The sequence below is a fragment of the Camelina sativa genome, chromosome 8 (genome assembly GCF_030686135.1).
Source record: "Camelina sativa cultivar CO46 ecotype springtype chromosome 8, ASM3068613v1".
NCBI classification, from domain to species: Eukaryota; Viridiplantae; Streptophyta; class Magnoliopsida; order Brassicales; family Brassicaceae; genus Camelina; species Camelina sativa.
In genome coordinates this window covers 9,211,394-9,228,482 of record NC_141887.1, presented here as the reverse complement: position 1 = coordinate 9,228,482, position 17,089 = coordinate 9,211,394, and the positions used below count along the sequence as shown (strand labels likewise).

General features: G+C 33.0%; 1 protein-coding gene and 1 pseudogene across 1 annotated transcript; both read right to left on the bottom strand.

The window, feature by feature from the left end:
• Positions 1 to 1,504: 1,504 nt before the first annotated feature.
• On the bottom strand, positions 1,505 to 4,320 carry LOC104706852 (F-box protein At5g25290-like). The gene is made up of 2 exons (XM_010423079.2): positions 3,227 to 4,320; positions 1,505 to 2,856 (listed from the first exon to the last, which is right to left on the bottom strand). Exon 2 carries the CDS (start codon positions 2,840 to 2,842, stop codon positions 1,643 to 1,645), a length of 1,200 nt encoding a protein of 399 aa, XP_010421381.2. The 5' UTR covers positions 2,843 to 2,856; positions 3,227 to 4,320; the 3' UTR covers positions 1,505 to 1,642.
• LOC104709377 (F-box protein At5g25290 pseudogene) lies at positions 3,922 to 16,271 on the bottom strand (annotated as a pseudogene).
• Between the last annotated feature and the right edge of the window lie 818 nt (positions 16,272 to 17,089).

Here is a 17,089-nt window from a genome sequence, read left to right as displayed (position 1 = left end):
AAATCATAAAAACCCTATGAAAACCCTGAACCTAACAAGAGATCTACTCAGACATAATTGCAAGAACACAAATCATGAATAAAATAGATAGCATTAAGAGATTAAAAGAAGTAGAAAAGGAGTTCTGAATCTTCTCTGGAAAGTGTCTTGATTCTTCTCTCCAAAAACTCTCTAAATCTCTCAGAGATTTCTCTCTCAAAAGGTTGCAAGAAAAATAAAGCTTAGGTCTAAACAATGACCCAAAAATCCTATTTATATTCCTAAAAACATGAATGGGGACAAATGATGCAAATATGGAAACTTTGGGGCAGTTTTGTAAATCTTCAAAATTTGTGGGAAAACTTCCAATTCTTCTTCTGGATAATGCATCGATCGACACCATCACTTGCACCGACCGATGCAAGTCTCTGAACTTGTCTCCTAACTTTGTAGCTCAGCCTCAATGCTTGATTAATCTTCCTATTTAGCTCCATTATGCTCTCTTCCATGCTAAATCTTATAAAGACTCAAAAGATTCTAAAAATACCAAAAAAACTCTATAAATAAGACTTATATCATGGTTAAAAACAACTAGTGAGTTATATAAAAAAAATATTTTGTTTATTATTTTGTTTTTTCTTATGCCATCACATTCCCTTCAGGTTTAGTTATACAAATATTTGGTAATATAATATTTTTTTCCAAAAAATTTCAAACAAAAAATATCTATATGTTTTTCTCTATCTTCTGATAGAAATTTTGTTTAATAATTTTTAAAAATATTATATATATCTTTTGTATCTGTACACCTTATAAAATGTGCAGATGTGATATGTACACAATATTATTACACAACTATTTGGTAATACAACTATTTATTTCAAAATTTTCAAGTAAAAAAAAATTATATAGTTTTCTCTATCTTTGATATACATCTTGTTTAATAACTTTTTAATATATTATATACATCCGTACAATTTATTAAGTGTACAGATGTACACATTATTAAGTGTACAAATGTAATTTATACAAATTTATTGCGTACACCACAACTCGTGTACTAAATAATCGTGTACACCACAACTGTTGTACAGAAGAATCATTGTGTTTAGCATCACCACATTAAATAATTACATCTGTACAATTAATAATGTGTACAGATGTAATATGTACACTTAATAGGTGTAAAGATACAAAACTTATAAAAAATATTTAACATAAACAATTAAAATCATCAAACAAAATGGATGTCAAAATGTAGAGAAAAAAACATAAAAATTTTGTGTGTGAAAAAAGTTGAAGAAAAAAAATTATATTACCAAATATTTGAATATAACAAGATAGGAGAGGTGTAATTAACCATTCTCTCCTTATTTTTTTATCTCACAGCTGCTCTATCTCATTGATGGGTCCTATTGACTATTTTTCAAATTTTGAATATTGTATGTACTAGTTTACCAATTAAGTTTGGAAAACGTATGTTTTTCCAATTGTCTCTAATATTAGACTAAAATTAGACTAATGCGAGTTAAAAACGAAACTCCAAAAAGAAAAAGTTTCCAGAGTTGAATATGTTTCCGAAGCTTATTCGATACACATAAAATTAAAAAAGAATATAACAGAAAAGGTGTGATCTCTCCAAGAAAAGGAAAACAAATCAAGATCATGACGGGAGAAACCATCGAGCATCCGTGAGCCTCAAGTTGGAGAGACCGGGGAAGCGTTTGAGGTTCTTTGTTGCAAGGTTGAACACACATATGTCCAGGCATGAAGGTTTTCGGCCACGTTTACAAGCACGGTCATGACGGGTGAAATAGATAGAGTTTGGTTCGATACCAAGGGTATGGTCAGCAGGCACGGTGATACCCAAATCAAGAAGCAGTGCCTCATTACCTAGAGAATGTACCTCAGCAAGCGGGTTCGGGTCGTTGATAATAGCATCAGGGCCTGGATTAGGATCCTTTTTGTATAAACGGAAGATCCTATGCCTTGTTGTTTCGTTAAAGATTCTCCGGACCAACAAAACCTCTCCTGATGTTGTAACTGCAATGTTATAGCTAACTGTTGTTTCATAAACATGATCACGCGGACGAAATGGCATAAGGGTATCATCATTCTTGGTCAAATCTTTGAAACCTTCTTGTCCAGACAAATCCAGTTTTTGCATACATTGACTACTCGTTGAAACGTAAAGACTATCACCACCACCACCCTGGAGTACCATATCAGATATGGCTGGATAATACAAGCGTGTTGGAATCCTACGGTAATGATCTTCCCCGTTCTTGCAAACCGCAATATAATCAATCGGAATCTTGTGACTCACGTTGAAGTACCAGACTGCAACGTACTCTTCTTTCTTCTCATCTACCCACAAAAGACCTCTTAGATCTTTCGCATTCAGGAAGATAATTGAGGGACGTCCGACTCCGTGTACTACTACCTTCTTGAATTCATTATCTCCGACTCGTTCAAGACTATAGTGATCCCTCTTCATCGACTCTAGAGGTGGAAGATCAATCCTCTTCTCGCCAAAAAAATCAATGATATAGAGATTTGAAACAGAATCTAGCACCAGGAACCATTTGCCTGAATTTGCCAAGAATCTGATCCCTGAAAAGTCTCGTTTAGTTTTGTAAACCCTAGCTTCATCCGGGTTATACAGAGCACAAACATCGTTCTCTGGAAACAGAATCAGCAATGGAGGTCTTTCCTTACAGAGCAATGTTTGTTTCGAACACGAGTACCAATTCGAACACACGATCTTAGTGCGGTGTAAATCCACAAAACTTAGACGTTCGAACACAGATGTTAATATGTCCATAGGAAGCTCCGACCAAAGGCTAGAATTAGGAGTCTCCATGTTTTTATCCGTTCCTAAAAAAAAAAATATACATTGATCAAAAGCTAAATATGATGAGTCACACAGTAGCAAACAAAAGTAAGAAAACGAGCAAGTGAGTATTAATCGTTCTATATAAGCTTTTCATTAGGATCTGATTCGGAGTAATCTTCAAAATTGGATAGGGAACCATTAAAATCAAAGATCATCACGCTACTTAACATATTTGAATCATGAGTCTTGTACAACTATGGCAACATATATACTTGAGTTTTAACAAATAATGTAACGCAATCGTTATATACGTAAGCTTCAAACGTGTAATTTCAGAAACAAGGGATTCACATATAATTCCTATTGAAACAAACAAACCCAACTATCAATGCACGAATTAGTGAAACTAACCTCGGTACCCAAACACAGAGAGGCTCGAAGAACTCAGAATTGCCTCTGCTTGCCGTCCAAGACTCCAAGTAAAGAAAGATGCCGGATAAAAGTGTCGTATTGGGAAAAGTAAAAATCCCTTATTTAAACGAGATCGTTTTGGGCCTGCCCGTTTATTCACTTTTTAACCCATCAAATCAATGTGAATAGTTGTGGTTTGAAAGGAAAAAAATAAAAGTTCACAAAGGAATTAAAAGGAAAACACACACACACACACAAAGGTTATCAAAAGGAAAAATAGAGTTTTAAAGATATGGTTAATTCCATGCTTTCTTACTAGGTTCGAGTAATGGTTTTTGGAAAGAGACATTGCGTTATAAGTTGACAACTTGCAACAACCTAATTTAGTTTAAAAATTTAACTTTCTATGAAGTTTGTATAGTCTATAAAAAGATATATGATTGTTTTATACAAATCAAATATATTTTGTCCGGTACTATGATGTATAAAAAGATATATGGATGCTCAGTATCTATGATGTTTTATGATGACATGTGTTTTATGATGTTTCGCTCACCATCTCAAGAAGACTGCCAACTAAGATTACGATTCAATTCATGTCCTTAATATGTTTTCAAAGCAAAAATAAAATAAAAGAAGAGAATCAGTGTGCAAATCTCTCAAGAACACCAAACTGCAGCAAAAATAAAACAAAATCAAGATGGGAGAAACCATCGAGGATCCTTGAGCTTTAATTTGGAGAGACTTGGCCACGGGAAACATTTGATTTTCTGGGTTGCAAGGTTGAACACACATATGTCCAGGTGCAAAGTTCCCCATCCACGTTTACAAGAACGGTCATGACGAGTGAAATATATGGAGTTTGGTTCAATACCAAGGTTACGATCAGCAGGCACGGTGATACCCAAATCAAGAAGCATGGCCTCATCACCTAGAGAATCAACCTTAACAAGCGGCCTCCTTTTATGATTAGGATCCTTTTTGTAAAGACGGAAGATGTTTTGCCCTTTTGATTGGTAAAAGATCCTCTGAACCAATAAAACCTCTCCTGATATTGTAACAGCAATGTTATTGCTAAGTACTGTTTTATCATCACTCGAAGGATATGGTGGCCGAAGAAATGATATAGTCTCTAAAACTTCTTTTCCAGACAAATCAAGTTTATAAATGTAACCACTAGTCGTTGAGACGTAAAGACTGTCACCAAAAGGTAATAGTACCATATCATATATGACTGGTAACCCCAAGCGTGTTAGTATCTCACGGTAATGATCTTCACCGTTCTTGCAAACGGCTATATACTCAATCATATGATTTTGACTGATGTGGAAGTACCAAACAAGAACGTACTCTTCCTTCTTCTCATCTACCCATAAAAGACCTCTCAAATTTTTGGCTTTTTGGATGATACAAGAGGTATGATCTCTAATTCCTACCTCCTTGAATTCTTTATCTCCAACTCGCTCAAGATTATATTGGCCACCTTTGATTGACTCTAGAGGTGGAAGATTGATCGTTTTCTCGCTAAACAAATCTATGATATAGAGATTGGATTTAGAATCAAGAATCAGTCACCAGGGCCTCTCTCGTTATTAATAAAGAAGCCCAATATTGGAGAACAAATTTTCGAATTTTGTCTTGATAGATAGATCTTTGCGGACAACGATTTTTTTGATGAGAGATATGGAAATAGTAGGAACAATAAGCTTGTTGCGGTTGCACAATTCAAAAGTTTTGCATTCAATTGGTGGGATCAAACTGCCATAATCCGAATTCAAACGAATTTACCACATATTCCTACATAAAAAAGAAATTGTATACTTCATTGAACTAACTATGGTTTTGTGCATATGGCGAAATAAGATGAAAAAAATGTATTTGGAAAGTCTTTTAAATTCATCATTAATCATTATCGAGAATCTATGTTACGCTTACATCAGTCTCGTACATCATAATATGTTATGGACCAGCAAGGTGACGACGAGCTCAATCATTGGATTCTTTTATTTTTATTGGGCTTACTTTATATTTGAATCTGATGATTAGCCTAAAATATGCTTAATTAATAATTAGACAAGTAAATTAAATAGATGAGAAGAGTGTCATATATGGGAAGTGGGTCATACATGTGAAAGAGTTCCTAACTTCTAAAACGATAAAACCTTAAAGCAATGCCTCCAAAAATGAAAATTGTAAGTTTCAAAAGGATTTGACATTTGGTGAAGGAAATGGCCAAAACTCAAACAACACAAAAACAGAAAACCTTATCTCTTTGTGGTCTCATCAGAAGCATCACCATGTGGTGTCACAAAACTGGTGTGGCTTGTGGGACATGAGTCCTTTTCACATCCCAACGCCTATTTCTTTGTTACATAGACCTAAAAATTTTGATTTTTTGCTTTGCTTTTTGTTGGATTCATCATAAAGTGCATGAATGTATGAGAACAAAGACATTATCCGAATCATTTTCTTTTCATCTTTATCTTTTCTTTTATCCTAGAGTACTATAGACATTCCATTATATAAAAATTCAATTTCTGATAATAACATGTTGACGAAATTGATAGCAACATCAACATATAGATAAGTAGGCTAATTAAGAACTTTAGCATTTTGAATACTTTTACGTTTATGAGAATCTTTGCTAATAATTTAATGGGAGCAATAGTAGTTGCTTAGTTTGTGATGAGCTGTTGTCGAGTGGATGAGAAATTGATAGCCTCCACCACCATTATATACATCATGTATTGATTTTTGTTATTTCTTTTAATCTTAATACACCATTTTTAATGAAAGAAATATTTGGCAGTTTTAAAAAGAAAATAGGATCTAATTATGTTTTCAAGGACGTCTTTAAGAGTTTCGTGTTAGATGAGGTTAAAAAAGATTTTAGAATTTGCTTACATTCCACGAAGAGGTCATCTAGAATATGGCATGTGAGTAACAATTTCAAAAATTGTGTGGTAAACCCATGGTTGATTATTGATGATATATATTTTTCTTTTTTGTGGAAACAAACGTGTGACCTAGTATATATGCTACGAATACGAACGACGACGTGATCGGATGAGTAATTGTATATATGTCGTAGTAATTCTCTAAGGAATTGTAACCAGATAATAAGCAAATAAATAGTCTTCAATGATCATGTATTAGAATAGTAGTGAAAATATATTATAATATATTTTTTGAGGACAAGTTGAATTTGTTTTTGTTTTTTCTCTAAACGTTTAAACTTGGAGGAGACGATTTTAGCAAAGTTACAACTGAAAGATAGAGAGAAGCGAAAGCAAAAGGGAGAGACCCCCACAAATAATGGTGCATCTATAATTTTGTCCATATAAATTACATATAGTATAATGGTCCAGCCTACAAAGCTCATCTCTTAAGGTTTGGCTTTGTTAGGAGGTCGGTTGAACCTTACAAATATCTTATCTTGCAAACAACTCTAATGTCTATCGATAATGATAACATCATACGAAAAAAAACAAAACTGATTACATCATTATAATCTTGAATTAAAATTCATGATAACATTTTCTATTACAGTAATTAAGATAATATTGATAGCTCTGTCTATATACAGATTGTGGAGTTATGTAAAGTATAACCAGTTTGTTCCAAATTAAAAATGAAATTTTCTAACTTGAACAATAAACTTGTAACAGCTTCTACTCTACTTAAATTCCAAAAATGTGCCGTTTAAACATTTTCAAATCCGCATATATGTAACACTAACAGCTATCTAAAAACTTGATGAACATAAACCTCTACAAACTCTTATCTCAAACCGTTTAACTTGAATAGAGTTAAACCTTGATTACTTGAGTAGAGTTAAAACTTTGATTACTTGGATAGAGTTAGAACCTTAGTTACTTTTTATCTTTATTTAGCTCGGGAAACAAGTTCTCATATTTATAATCTCCACTTGAGAATTGATCAATCCTAAACCAGTTTGCACTTAGCTTGACGAGAAATTTTGACTCAATAGATTTGGACTTTATGAGCATGAACCTCAACAATATAAAATATCAAATATATGCTAAAATCAAAATGTATATGTTTACATAAAAAAATATATATTTACAATAATAAAATATGAAAATATTAAATAATTCTCCAATATTAGTTAATCAGGAGGCCAACTTTAACTCCAAATTACTACCTAACATATTTTAGAATATTGTTTATAATTAATAATTAAATATTTTTAAAAGTCATGTCATTAATTGACCCATCTAATCTATAAAACTGACATGAAGTAATTCATCGTTTACTTATTTTGCACAAAATTTTTAGTGCCTACGTTAATTGTATAATAATCGCATGGTTATATACAAGTCATCTAGTAAACTTTAAAAATTAACCAATTTCATTTAAGAGAAAAATGAAAATAAAATATGATTAAAATTATTTTTTATTCGATAAAAATATGAAATTAATTTCACAAATTAACTACTGATTTTAAAAATAAAAAAAAAAGGGATAGAAATTAAATTAAATTATTTCATGTCAACTAAGATAATAATAAAAAAAAGAATGTCAAATATAATTACAATATTCAAATAAAAATAATTCTTTAAATTTTCAGATGTAAGCTACAAATGTTTACAGAATTTTTTTCACTCCAAAAGCATGTTGGGATTCAAATAGTAAAACAATTGCTCCTATCAAAATGTATTTATGTTTGATCTTTTCACCACACTCCAACTTAGAGAACAAACAATTAGTAATGATACTTTATCTGTTTCGGAAGTTTGAATTTATGGATTTTAATTCTTGTTTTTAAAAACTAATTTTCAATGAATTTCAATCAATTAATGTTAATAAATTGTAAATTTGAAGAACCATTAATTAAGAATAATTAAATTTGGTGAATTATTAGTGGTTAATGTTATTGAAAATGGTTTACTATATAAAAATAGTGTATTTATAACTACATATTGAATCTTTTTTTAATTTATGTGAAACTGTACAAAATCAAATCTTTTGAAATAGCGAAAGTATTAGTTTTATCATCCCCAATAAAAGTTAAAGTAACATTAATCCTGGTGGGTTTTCCAGTTAATCCAAAAAAAATACGACCATTAGTTTTATATGATTAGTCCATTTTTAATATGTAAGCTTTACGGTTTTATTTTTAAAAAATGGTTGCTAAATTACTTAATCATAGTTTAAAAATGGTTGCTCTTTTCTTCTTCAGTTCTTCGTTTTCTTTTGTTAAAAAAATCTAACCAAGAGATAAATCCAACGCACTCAAAAAACCGAATCCATCAAAGGTGCACCCATCATCATACCTAGTACGTATAGATTACAATATTATCTCATACTCGGTCAATAAATCAAACCTAAGTAGCATATTTATAATTATTAGTGACTAAACTAATCAAAGGATCTATCTATACTATTAATTGGGAAGTACACTTAGGGATAAAAAAATAAACAAAACAAGTATACCATACAAATGCCCTAACATCCCAAAATCAAAAGAACAAGGAAAAAAAATTAGGGACAAACTAGTAATCTGATCGCGTAAAAAGACGCCGACCTTACATGACCCAGACTAACATTACTCGGATCGTGGATGGATTATCAGAGTTTCCAATCAGTGACTTCTCACAAAACCTGTAAGCGATTTGAAAGGATAATTAGGGAAAAAGAATATTCAAATTAATCATAAAAAATTTGTGTATTACCGACATTAAGTACTTACCATATCAAAATCTTTTCAACATTTAAACTCCAAATCCCAAATCAAAAATATTAAAATCCAAAACTTACTCCTTTCTGAAACTAACAAAATCGGACCTATCATCTCTACAATCAACATTCAAAACTAGAAAAAAAATAATGAAATCCCTAAACATCCTCTATAATAACACATCAAACGGAAACAAATTACAAAACATTAACTGAAAATCTTTAGTTGATTACATAGAATATTCGACTAATTAATCTTATCACAAACGATGATCTTCATTATTCCTATCCTCGCAACAAATCAGCTCCATTACTACTATAAAAACCAAAGAAGACGGCAAATACAACCAAACACATCAAACCTAAAGTAATAAACCAGAAAGTCACCTTAATAGTATAGATGGCCGCCAATGATAGTATCACTCAATATCTAGCAATGGTGCATTCTTCAGAGTATGATACCCAACATGGTGAGTTGAAGTGCATACCTGAAAATCATACCCAACAAGCATCGATAAGATGAATCTTTAGAGTGATTATTCTTTTTAAAACAGCATCTTCAAACACTCACAAATCTTATTACAGGTATAATCATAACATGTCTCGCGGGTTAAATATTATTATGTGTAAACCTTTCTAATAACTCATCAATACTTGAAAGCAAACTGAAGCATGATTTCTATCTCCAGTTCCCCACGAAGCAAATCAACGAGTCGTTGAGATGATTGAGGTAAAGTTATTCTTAAAACCATGATTAAATCAAACATCAACTTAAGTTTTCTAATGTATTTTCTGTTTATTGGACTATTTCAATGTATCTACATTTCATTTAGCATAAAAGTTACAACAACTTATTACTAACCTTTATAACAAAACGAAAACAGTTTTTACATGGAATCAAAGAAGAAAAAAAGGCACTCAAAGAGGGCAACACAACAATCAAAGAAGGCAAAGAACAAGAATCAAAGTTGAAACTCCTATCCCTTTTCTGAAAGGTTCAACATGGGGTGGAGATTTAATGTCTTACAAATATTTGTCTACAAGACATACAAGGAAGCATGTTTAGAAGTCTATTAGACGGATGATCTGGTATTTCTTTAAAAAGAAAATCTAAAATTTTATCTTATTTTTCTATTATTTAATTGTTTGTATTTTCTTAATTATGTTTGAAAATTATCAATAAATAAACTTTTTTCCTTAGTCTTCATAAAGTTTAAGACTTATTATTACTTAAACAATTTAAGTGAAATATGAGAATAGTCATTGTATTAAAAATATAGCTTTGTTGAGAACTAACCTTAGAGTTGTTGGTCCAAACGGTATTTGATGTATACATTAAAACATACCATCTGCTTCATATCAATCCATCCAGTCACGTGAAGAACTCATCTTAAAGAAAAAGAACATTTTACCAAACCAGAGTTTAAAGAGACGCCTTTTCTCTTTTCTCGGTTCTGAATTACTCCCTCCGTTTCATAATATAGGATGTTTTAATGTATTATGAAACGTTCCTATAATGTTCTTTGGTTCATAATATAAGATGTTTTCAACTTTTTAAGTAACTTTTAGATTATTTTTATATTTTCTTATTAATTATTTTATGCAGTCTTGTTTATGATTGGTTGAACTTTTTTAAAGTGGTTATTTCTTAATTTGCGTGCTTTCACTCAAAACATCTTATATTTTGAAACAGAGGGAATATTTAATTGTTGTCCTGAATTCTAAAAAGATAAAATTTAATCAAAAGGTTAAATAAATCTATATATCTTACCCCGTAATCGAAAGTATATAGAGTATTTTTATCCAAATCAAATACCAAATGGTAATCGGAGATGGAAATAGATTTAAACATAGTTACCAAACCGGAGTATAATTCGATGCCCAAAAAACAATTTTAGTAATCACCTATCTCTCAAATCAAAATTCCAAATTCACATCTCTGTCAATATTTACAGAGTGGATTGAAAACCCAGAAGATATGAAAATTAAAATAACAATTCAGACATAGAACTAAAATATGCAGAATAGAATTACCTCATTAATGAATTTGGAGATTTTTGTTTTCAAAATCGCCAAAGAACTTCGATTGTAACTTTGTTTGGTGGGTCTTCCCGTGAAGAGTCAAGTGCGCTTCCTCATTTTTTGTTAAGAATTTTGCGAATCAAAAAAGTAGATTCAAAACACAGAAGGGTATGTTGCCGACAAGAGATTAACTAAGAAGATGTCGTTTACAGTTTCTTTATTTTAGGGCTTTTAGTTATTTTTTTCCCTTTTTCATCTCATTTTATTAAAATAGAAAGGGTAACATAGATAACAAAATGAAATTATCGACAAAAAATAAAATAAAAATAAAGGGTAAAGCCCATACAAGAACAAGCTCAATAACCCAAAGAACAAGCGCATGGAGGGAGAGTCGATCATGTTCAACACACCGTTGAGTCTATGTTCGTTTGTGAGTCTCAGCGACACCGTCTAGCGACTGTAATTATAGTGCAATTTTCTCTTTAAATTATTTCCAGCGACACCTTTTATCATTTCCAGCGACATCTACAATGAATCAGTGCACCGTGTTTCTGCTGCTGGTTTTTCCGGCGACGTATTTAAGCGACACAAGCGTCGATTTTCTTCGACTCTCTCACTATATTTAGTCGCTGGTTTTAAAAATTATTAAAGAATCAGTGTTAATTTGTTATGTCGCTAACGACATGTAAAAGAACAGGGCCATAGCCACATATGACAAACTGAAGCGTCGAGGAAAACATGCGACACACCGAAGTTTAGGTTATTACTGGTCGATCAAAGTATTATATTTAAAGAAAGCCAATATAAGTATTATATTTCAGAAGTTTTGCTCGATCAAATAGTTTAGTTGAAGATGGCACTCGCAGTCTTTAGAATCAAATTCAGCAAAATCAATGCATAAGTAACAATTTGTTTATTTGCCGATTATCCTACAAAAATTAAACACTCTATCTCCTCCTATGCCACATGCTAAATTCAATTTCAATATCTTTCACTAAATTTAATTAAATTTGAATAATAGATATAGAAATATCATAATTTTATATTTTTATTTATAAAAAAAACATATTGCAAATCCTAAATTTCAGCATTATATATATATATATATATATATATATCCTAATATATAGGACTAACCGTATAAAAAAAAGATTTCCATATTAGAGATTGACAAAACCAAGGATTCCCAAAAATGAAAATAACCACAACTCAACTAAATTTTTTTACAATCCTTACCATTTAGAATTTTTAAAAGCTAAAGAAATTCTAATGGTGTAACCTATATAATCCATTAAATATAAATCACATAGTCACATAGACATAATAATTTAAAAAGTTATTAATATGAATATAATTTCAGAAGCTTAGAAAAATATATACTTATAAGATAGGACAGGTTGGTTATATATTCAAAAAAATTCATTGACCTGTTTATGTCAAATATCATGACAAGTAAATGGATACTAGAGGGAAACAGGTAATTCAAAAAATAATATAACGTTATTTAAACTATTATGATAAAATAAGATACCACCTTTCTTTTACTATTTTTTGTCCCGAAGTAGACATACCATATTTTCTTACTATTGTATTCACAAAATTGTCTTTATATATAATAAAAACAAATTGGATAATTCCTTTTGTTTAATCCGAATAAAAAAAACAAATCAAATACTAAACTGGTATGAGTTTGGATTATGACTGATACAACTGCTAAAACAATACTTTTACAAACACAATCCCACACATACATAATATATTATAAACTTAATAATAAACTTGGTTTTGAAATTAATTCCGCACGTACGTGCAGGTCCGAACCTAGTAAACTATAATGAACCTAACTTCAATCCCACGAGATAAGGAAGCCGTGTCTCTACCACCAATTCTCTTATATTCTTTCCCACTTTTTCTACCTTATTTTTTCGTATTAGTTGGAACCTCCCAACGTAATATTCTTTTTCTCCATTTGTTTTATTCCTTTCAATTTCATGTTTTTCTGTTCTCTACTCATCAATCAGCTGTCTTTTTCTCCACAATCTTTTGTTTGGACAAAAATAATTGATTCGTTTAGAGACTACGGAAACAAGAAATAGATGTTGAATAGTCATTTTTATTGATCAAAGTATCGAGCTCAAATACAAGAGTTTAAGGCACAACGAGTCAATTTAGGAACCCTAGCAATGCTTTTGGAACTGAGTCGTGTGGCTATGTTTTGCTCTCGATTTCTGTCCCGTATTGTGTCGATATCACCCCTTTTTTATAGAAAAGTCTCTTTACCCTAATCCTCATGGGATGGGTTTGAGTAACCGCTTCTAGATGAGATAAGGTCGTTTCGAATATTCTTTACACGAGATTGAGTCAAATATTTTTTTGATAATGTCGTAGCAAATCATAGTCGGTCACAAATTCCAATTACAGCCCGTATTGACTCATTATTTGTCGTTACAGCCCGTATTGGCTCGTTAATTGTTGTGCCGGCCTGTATCGGCTTGATGTTTTCCATTACGGCCCGTATTGGCTCGATGTTTGCCGTTACGGCCCATATTGGCTTGATGCTTGTCGTTACGGCCTGTATTGGCTTGATGCTTACCGTTACGGCCGGTATTGACTCAATGTTTACCGTTACGGTCGGTATTAACTCAATGTTCTAGAGAATACATAATTCTCTATTATTTATAGAATATATCACAATTATAATAGAATTTATCTATTATAATTTATATGATTAAAATTATGCCCAACAGTTTGCCCCCGCTCTTTATTTGCTTAGTAAGAATTTAGAGAGTAGTATAGACAAATGGTATCATTTTAATAAACCATAAATAGAAAAGCTAAATATTTGTATAAGTCACGACATACCTTTAGATGTAGTCGTTTTCTCGCACTTAATTAATTCGCTGCCTTCCATTAATGAAGTTGTGATCCACATCGTGATCTTGTAGTTTTGTAGCTTTGGGACGATGTTTATCCCATGGCAAGACCTGTGACAATGTTTCTCATCACCGGTTTATCAAATCAACTGCGCATTGTCTTTATGTTGACAATTTTGTCATAGCCAATTTAATGAATTGGCTTCGCATTTGCTCAACAATGACAATTTAGTCATAGCCAATTTAGTGAACTGTCTTCACATCGGCTCTAAAACGATATAGTTATCATAACCAATTTCTTGAATCGGTTACACACTGATCCCACATTGGTTCTAAAACCAAAATGCTGCCATAACCAATTTCTGGAATTGGTTACACATTGGTTCCTTATTGGCTCCAATTTGTCGGTCTAGCCTTCGTCAATTTGGTGAATTGCCTTCACATCATCTCTAAAACGATAAAGTTATCGTAACCAAAGTTACCTAAACTGGCCACAACTTGACTTCGCATTGGCTCCAATTCTTTGAATTGGATACACAGTTGACTCAGTGTTGGTCTAAGTCGATATTTGGCCATATCCACTTCATTGAATTGGCCTCACATTGACCCAGGATTGGCTCTAAAACGCCAATGTGGTATTAGCCAATTTCTTGAATTGGCTTTACATTGATTCCACATTGGTTCAGAAACGACAGTGCAGCCATAACCAATTTCTTGAATTGGCTACACATTGATGCATCAGCTATAAATAGACAATATGGTTCCTAAACAATTTCTTGAATTGGCTACACATTGACTATACATTGGTTTTCAATAGACAATGTGGTCTCTAACAAATTTCTTGAATTGGCTACACATTGACTCTACATTGGCCTCAAAATGACAATGTTGTTCCTAACCAATTTCTTGAATTGGCTACACATTGACTTTACATTGGCCTCAAAATGACAATTGTTCGTAGCAACTTCAGGGGATGAATTATAATGGTTGTACATTGATGATTTTGTCATAGCCAAATCATTAATGCCATGCTCGTGACATGATCCGGGTTCGTGACCCAATTAAAGTGTTTCATAGCAAATTTATTGTTAGCAAGTGTTTTGCTGTCAAGTTTGCTAATTTTGGATCCGACCATCAGGTGGATTCCAGATTTGTTACATTCCTATAGCGATGTTTCGCTAATAGGCAGTTGTAGCGAATGTTTCGCGTTTCAGGTGATTACCCAATTTTCGTAGCAAGCCTATCGTTCACATATTCGTGCATCAATGGCCTCACTACTATATGAACAAGTTTAGGACCATGTCCTGTGTTGTAAGTCATGTTTATCTTGTATCGTGACAAGCTTCACATCGAATGACTTGATTTTATTGTTTTGCAACCAGATTTATTGCCCATGTTCATGACATGAGTTCTAAGTTTTAGTAGAGAACGTCTTGAAGATTTGTGCATCAAGTGTCTCACCATAAGATTCTTGTTAACGAGTGTTTCGTTGTCAAGTTTTTGCATCCAGTGATTCATCACATAATTTGCTAGCGCTTGCTTCCTCAATTGGTTAGCAGCGACTATCATATTATAAAATGCTTCATCAATGGGTAAGCATTCATAAACTTTTCAAGTTTGTCGATTCATTAGCACTGGTTCTCCAAAGGTAAGCGTTTTTCTACCGATTTTTGTCATCAGCACATGGCTACCAAGTTGACAAAGTATACACTCATAATGGGTAATGAGCTACTAAAAACTTAGTTATTTTATATCAAAATCTATCAATGTTAAAAAAGAAGTAAAACTAGAACTAAAAACGAAAAATGAGTGATAACTTTTAAAACCTTTCAATAACCTGATATCACCATGCCGTAAAAATCGAGACGTCGTTGACGTTTTTGTCATTTTGATGATTTGTGCTCCTCACTTTCAGTTTTGTTTAAAGTTTGATAAGGTTCCTCACCATTACTTATGACGCTAGTGTATTTGTTTCGATGTCTTTGGTAAGGTTTATCATCTCGTGTCGTTCTTTCGTTTCTCACTACGCGATATTCAAAATGTGACGAATGTCGATGTCGATACAGTGTATTTTCTTCCCATTTTATTTATGCACATGCCCGCGAGAGCACATCCTCCATCGTTCTACATTGATACTTGATTAGCTCCTTGTACAAGTCGCCATCTAGGAGTAAACCTCTCTTGAATACCGATATGGCAGTAGACACGTTGCAACTTGGTATCGACACTTTCTCCTTGTTGAATCATCCCACGTAGGCACGTAATGACTCATCTCTCTTCTGTAGTACCTCGTAAAGGTCATCCGCTATCTTTTCGAGGTTCCTGCTGCTTGCGAATTGTTCAACAAAAAGGTCTGTCAATGATGCCAACGAATTTATTGAGCCATTTGGCAAGTTGATAAACCACTGAAGCGCAACCCCCGTAAGGCTTGAGCCAAATCCTTTGCACATGGTAGCTTCTTGATATTATCTTTGAATGGCCGTCGTGAACATTCGTTGTTTGTATTGTGCTATGTGGATATCCGGGTCAGATGTTCCATCATACATCTTCATTATTGGTAGCACAAATTTTCTCGGCATCTCAGTGAGTGCGATTTCATCAGAGAACGGTGTGTCGGAATACGACTGTAAGTTGCTCTTCTGGATTGGCTGAGCTACACCTGGTAGTCGTTCGATCATCGCTTCCATCTCTCCCAAACGTTTGTTGAACATTGCTTCCAAGTGGGCTAATTGTCCATGGTCGATTCCTGTCATGCACGGTGTGTTGACAACTCCTTGTTGATCCAAATTTTCTTCTTGGATTAGGCTTTCAAGTGTCTGCCTTGTGTCAAGGTTTCTTCCGCTGTTCTCTTCCTGACAAGGAGTTTCCAGCCGTTCGTCTTCCATTGTGGGTGTTATTATTGGTTCTAGGCGTTGAGTTAAGGTCTTGCATCCGATTCACTTGCACGCCGCGAAATCTAGAGATTGCTTCGGCACAAACTCTCCCTGCTGTCACCAGCGAAGCGTTCTCCTCCCGTAACCTAGCGTTATCTGCCTCGATCTGTGATAGCTTCTGCACTGCCTCGTTCAGCTTAGTAGTCAGAGTTTCAAGCTGAGCAGCGACATTTGCATCGATGTTAGCCGTATCGTCTCCGTTTCCTGTCATCTCACGTAGTTTACTCTAGCCCCTCTCTCTAGCGCCAATTGTTTAGGCAAAAATAATTGATTCGTTTAGAGACTACGGAAACAAGAAATAGATGTTGAATAGTCGTTTTTATTGATCAAAGTAT

Excerpts from the sequence above, each read along its gene's own strand:
- LOC104706852 (XM_010423079.2), bottom strand. The coding sequence starts at position 2,842 with ATGGAGACTCCTAATTCTAGCCTTTGGTCGGAGCTTCCTATGGACATA.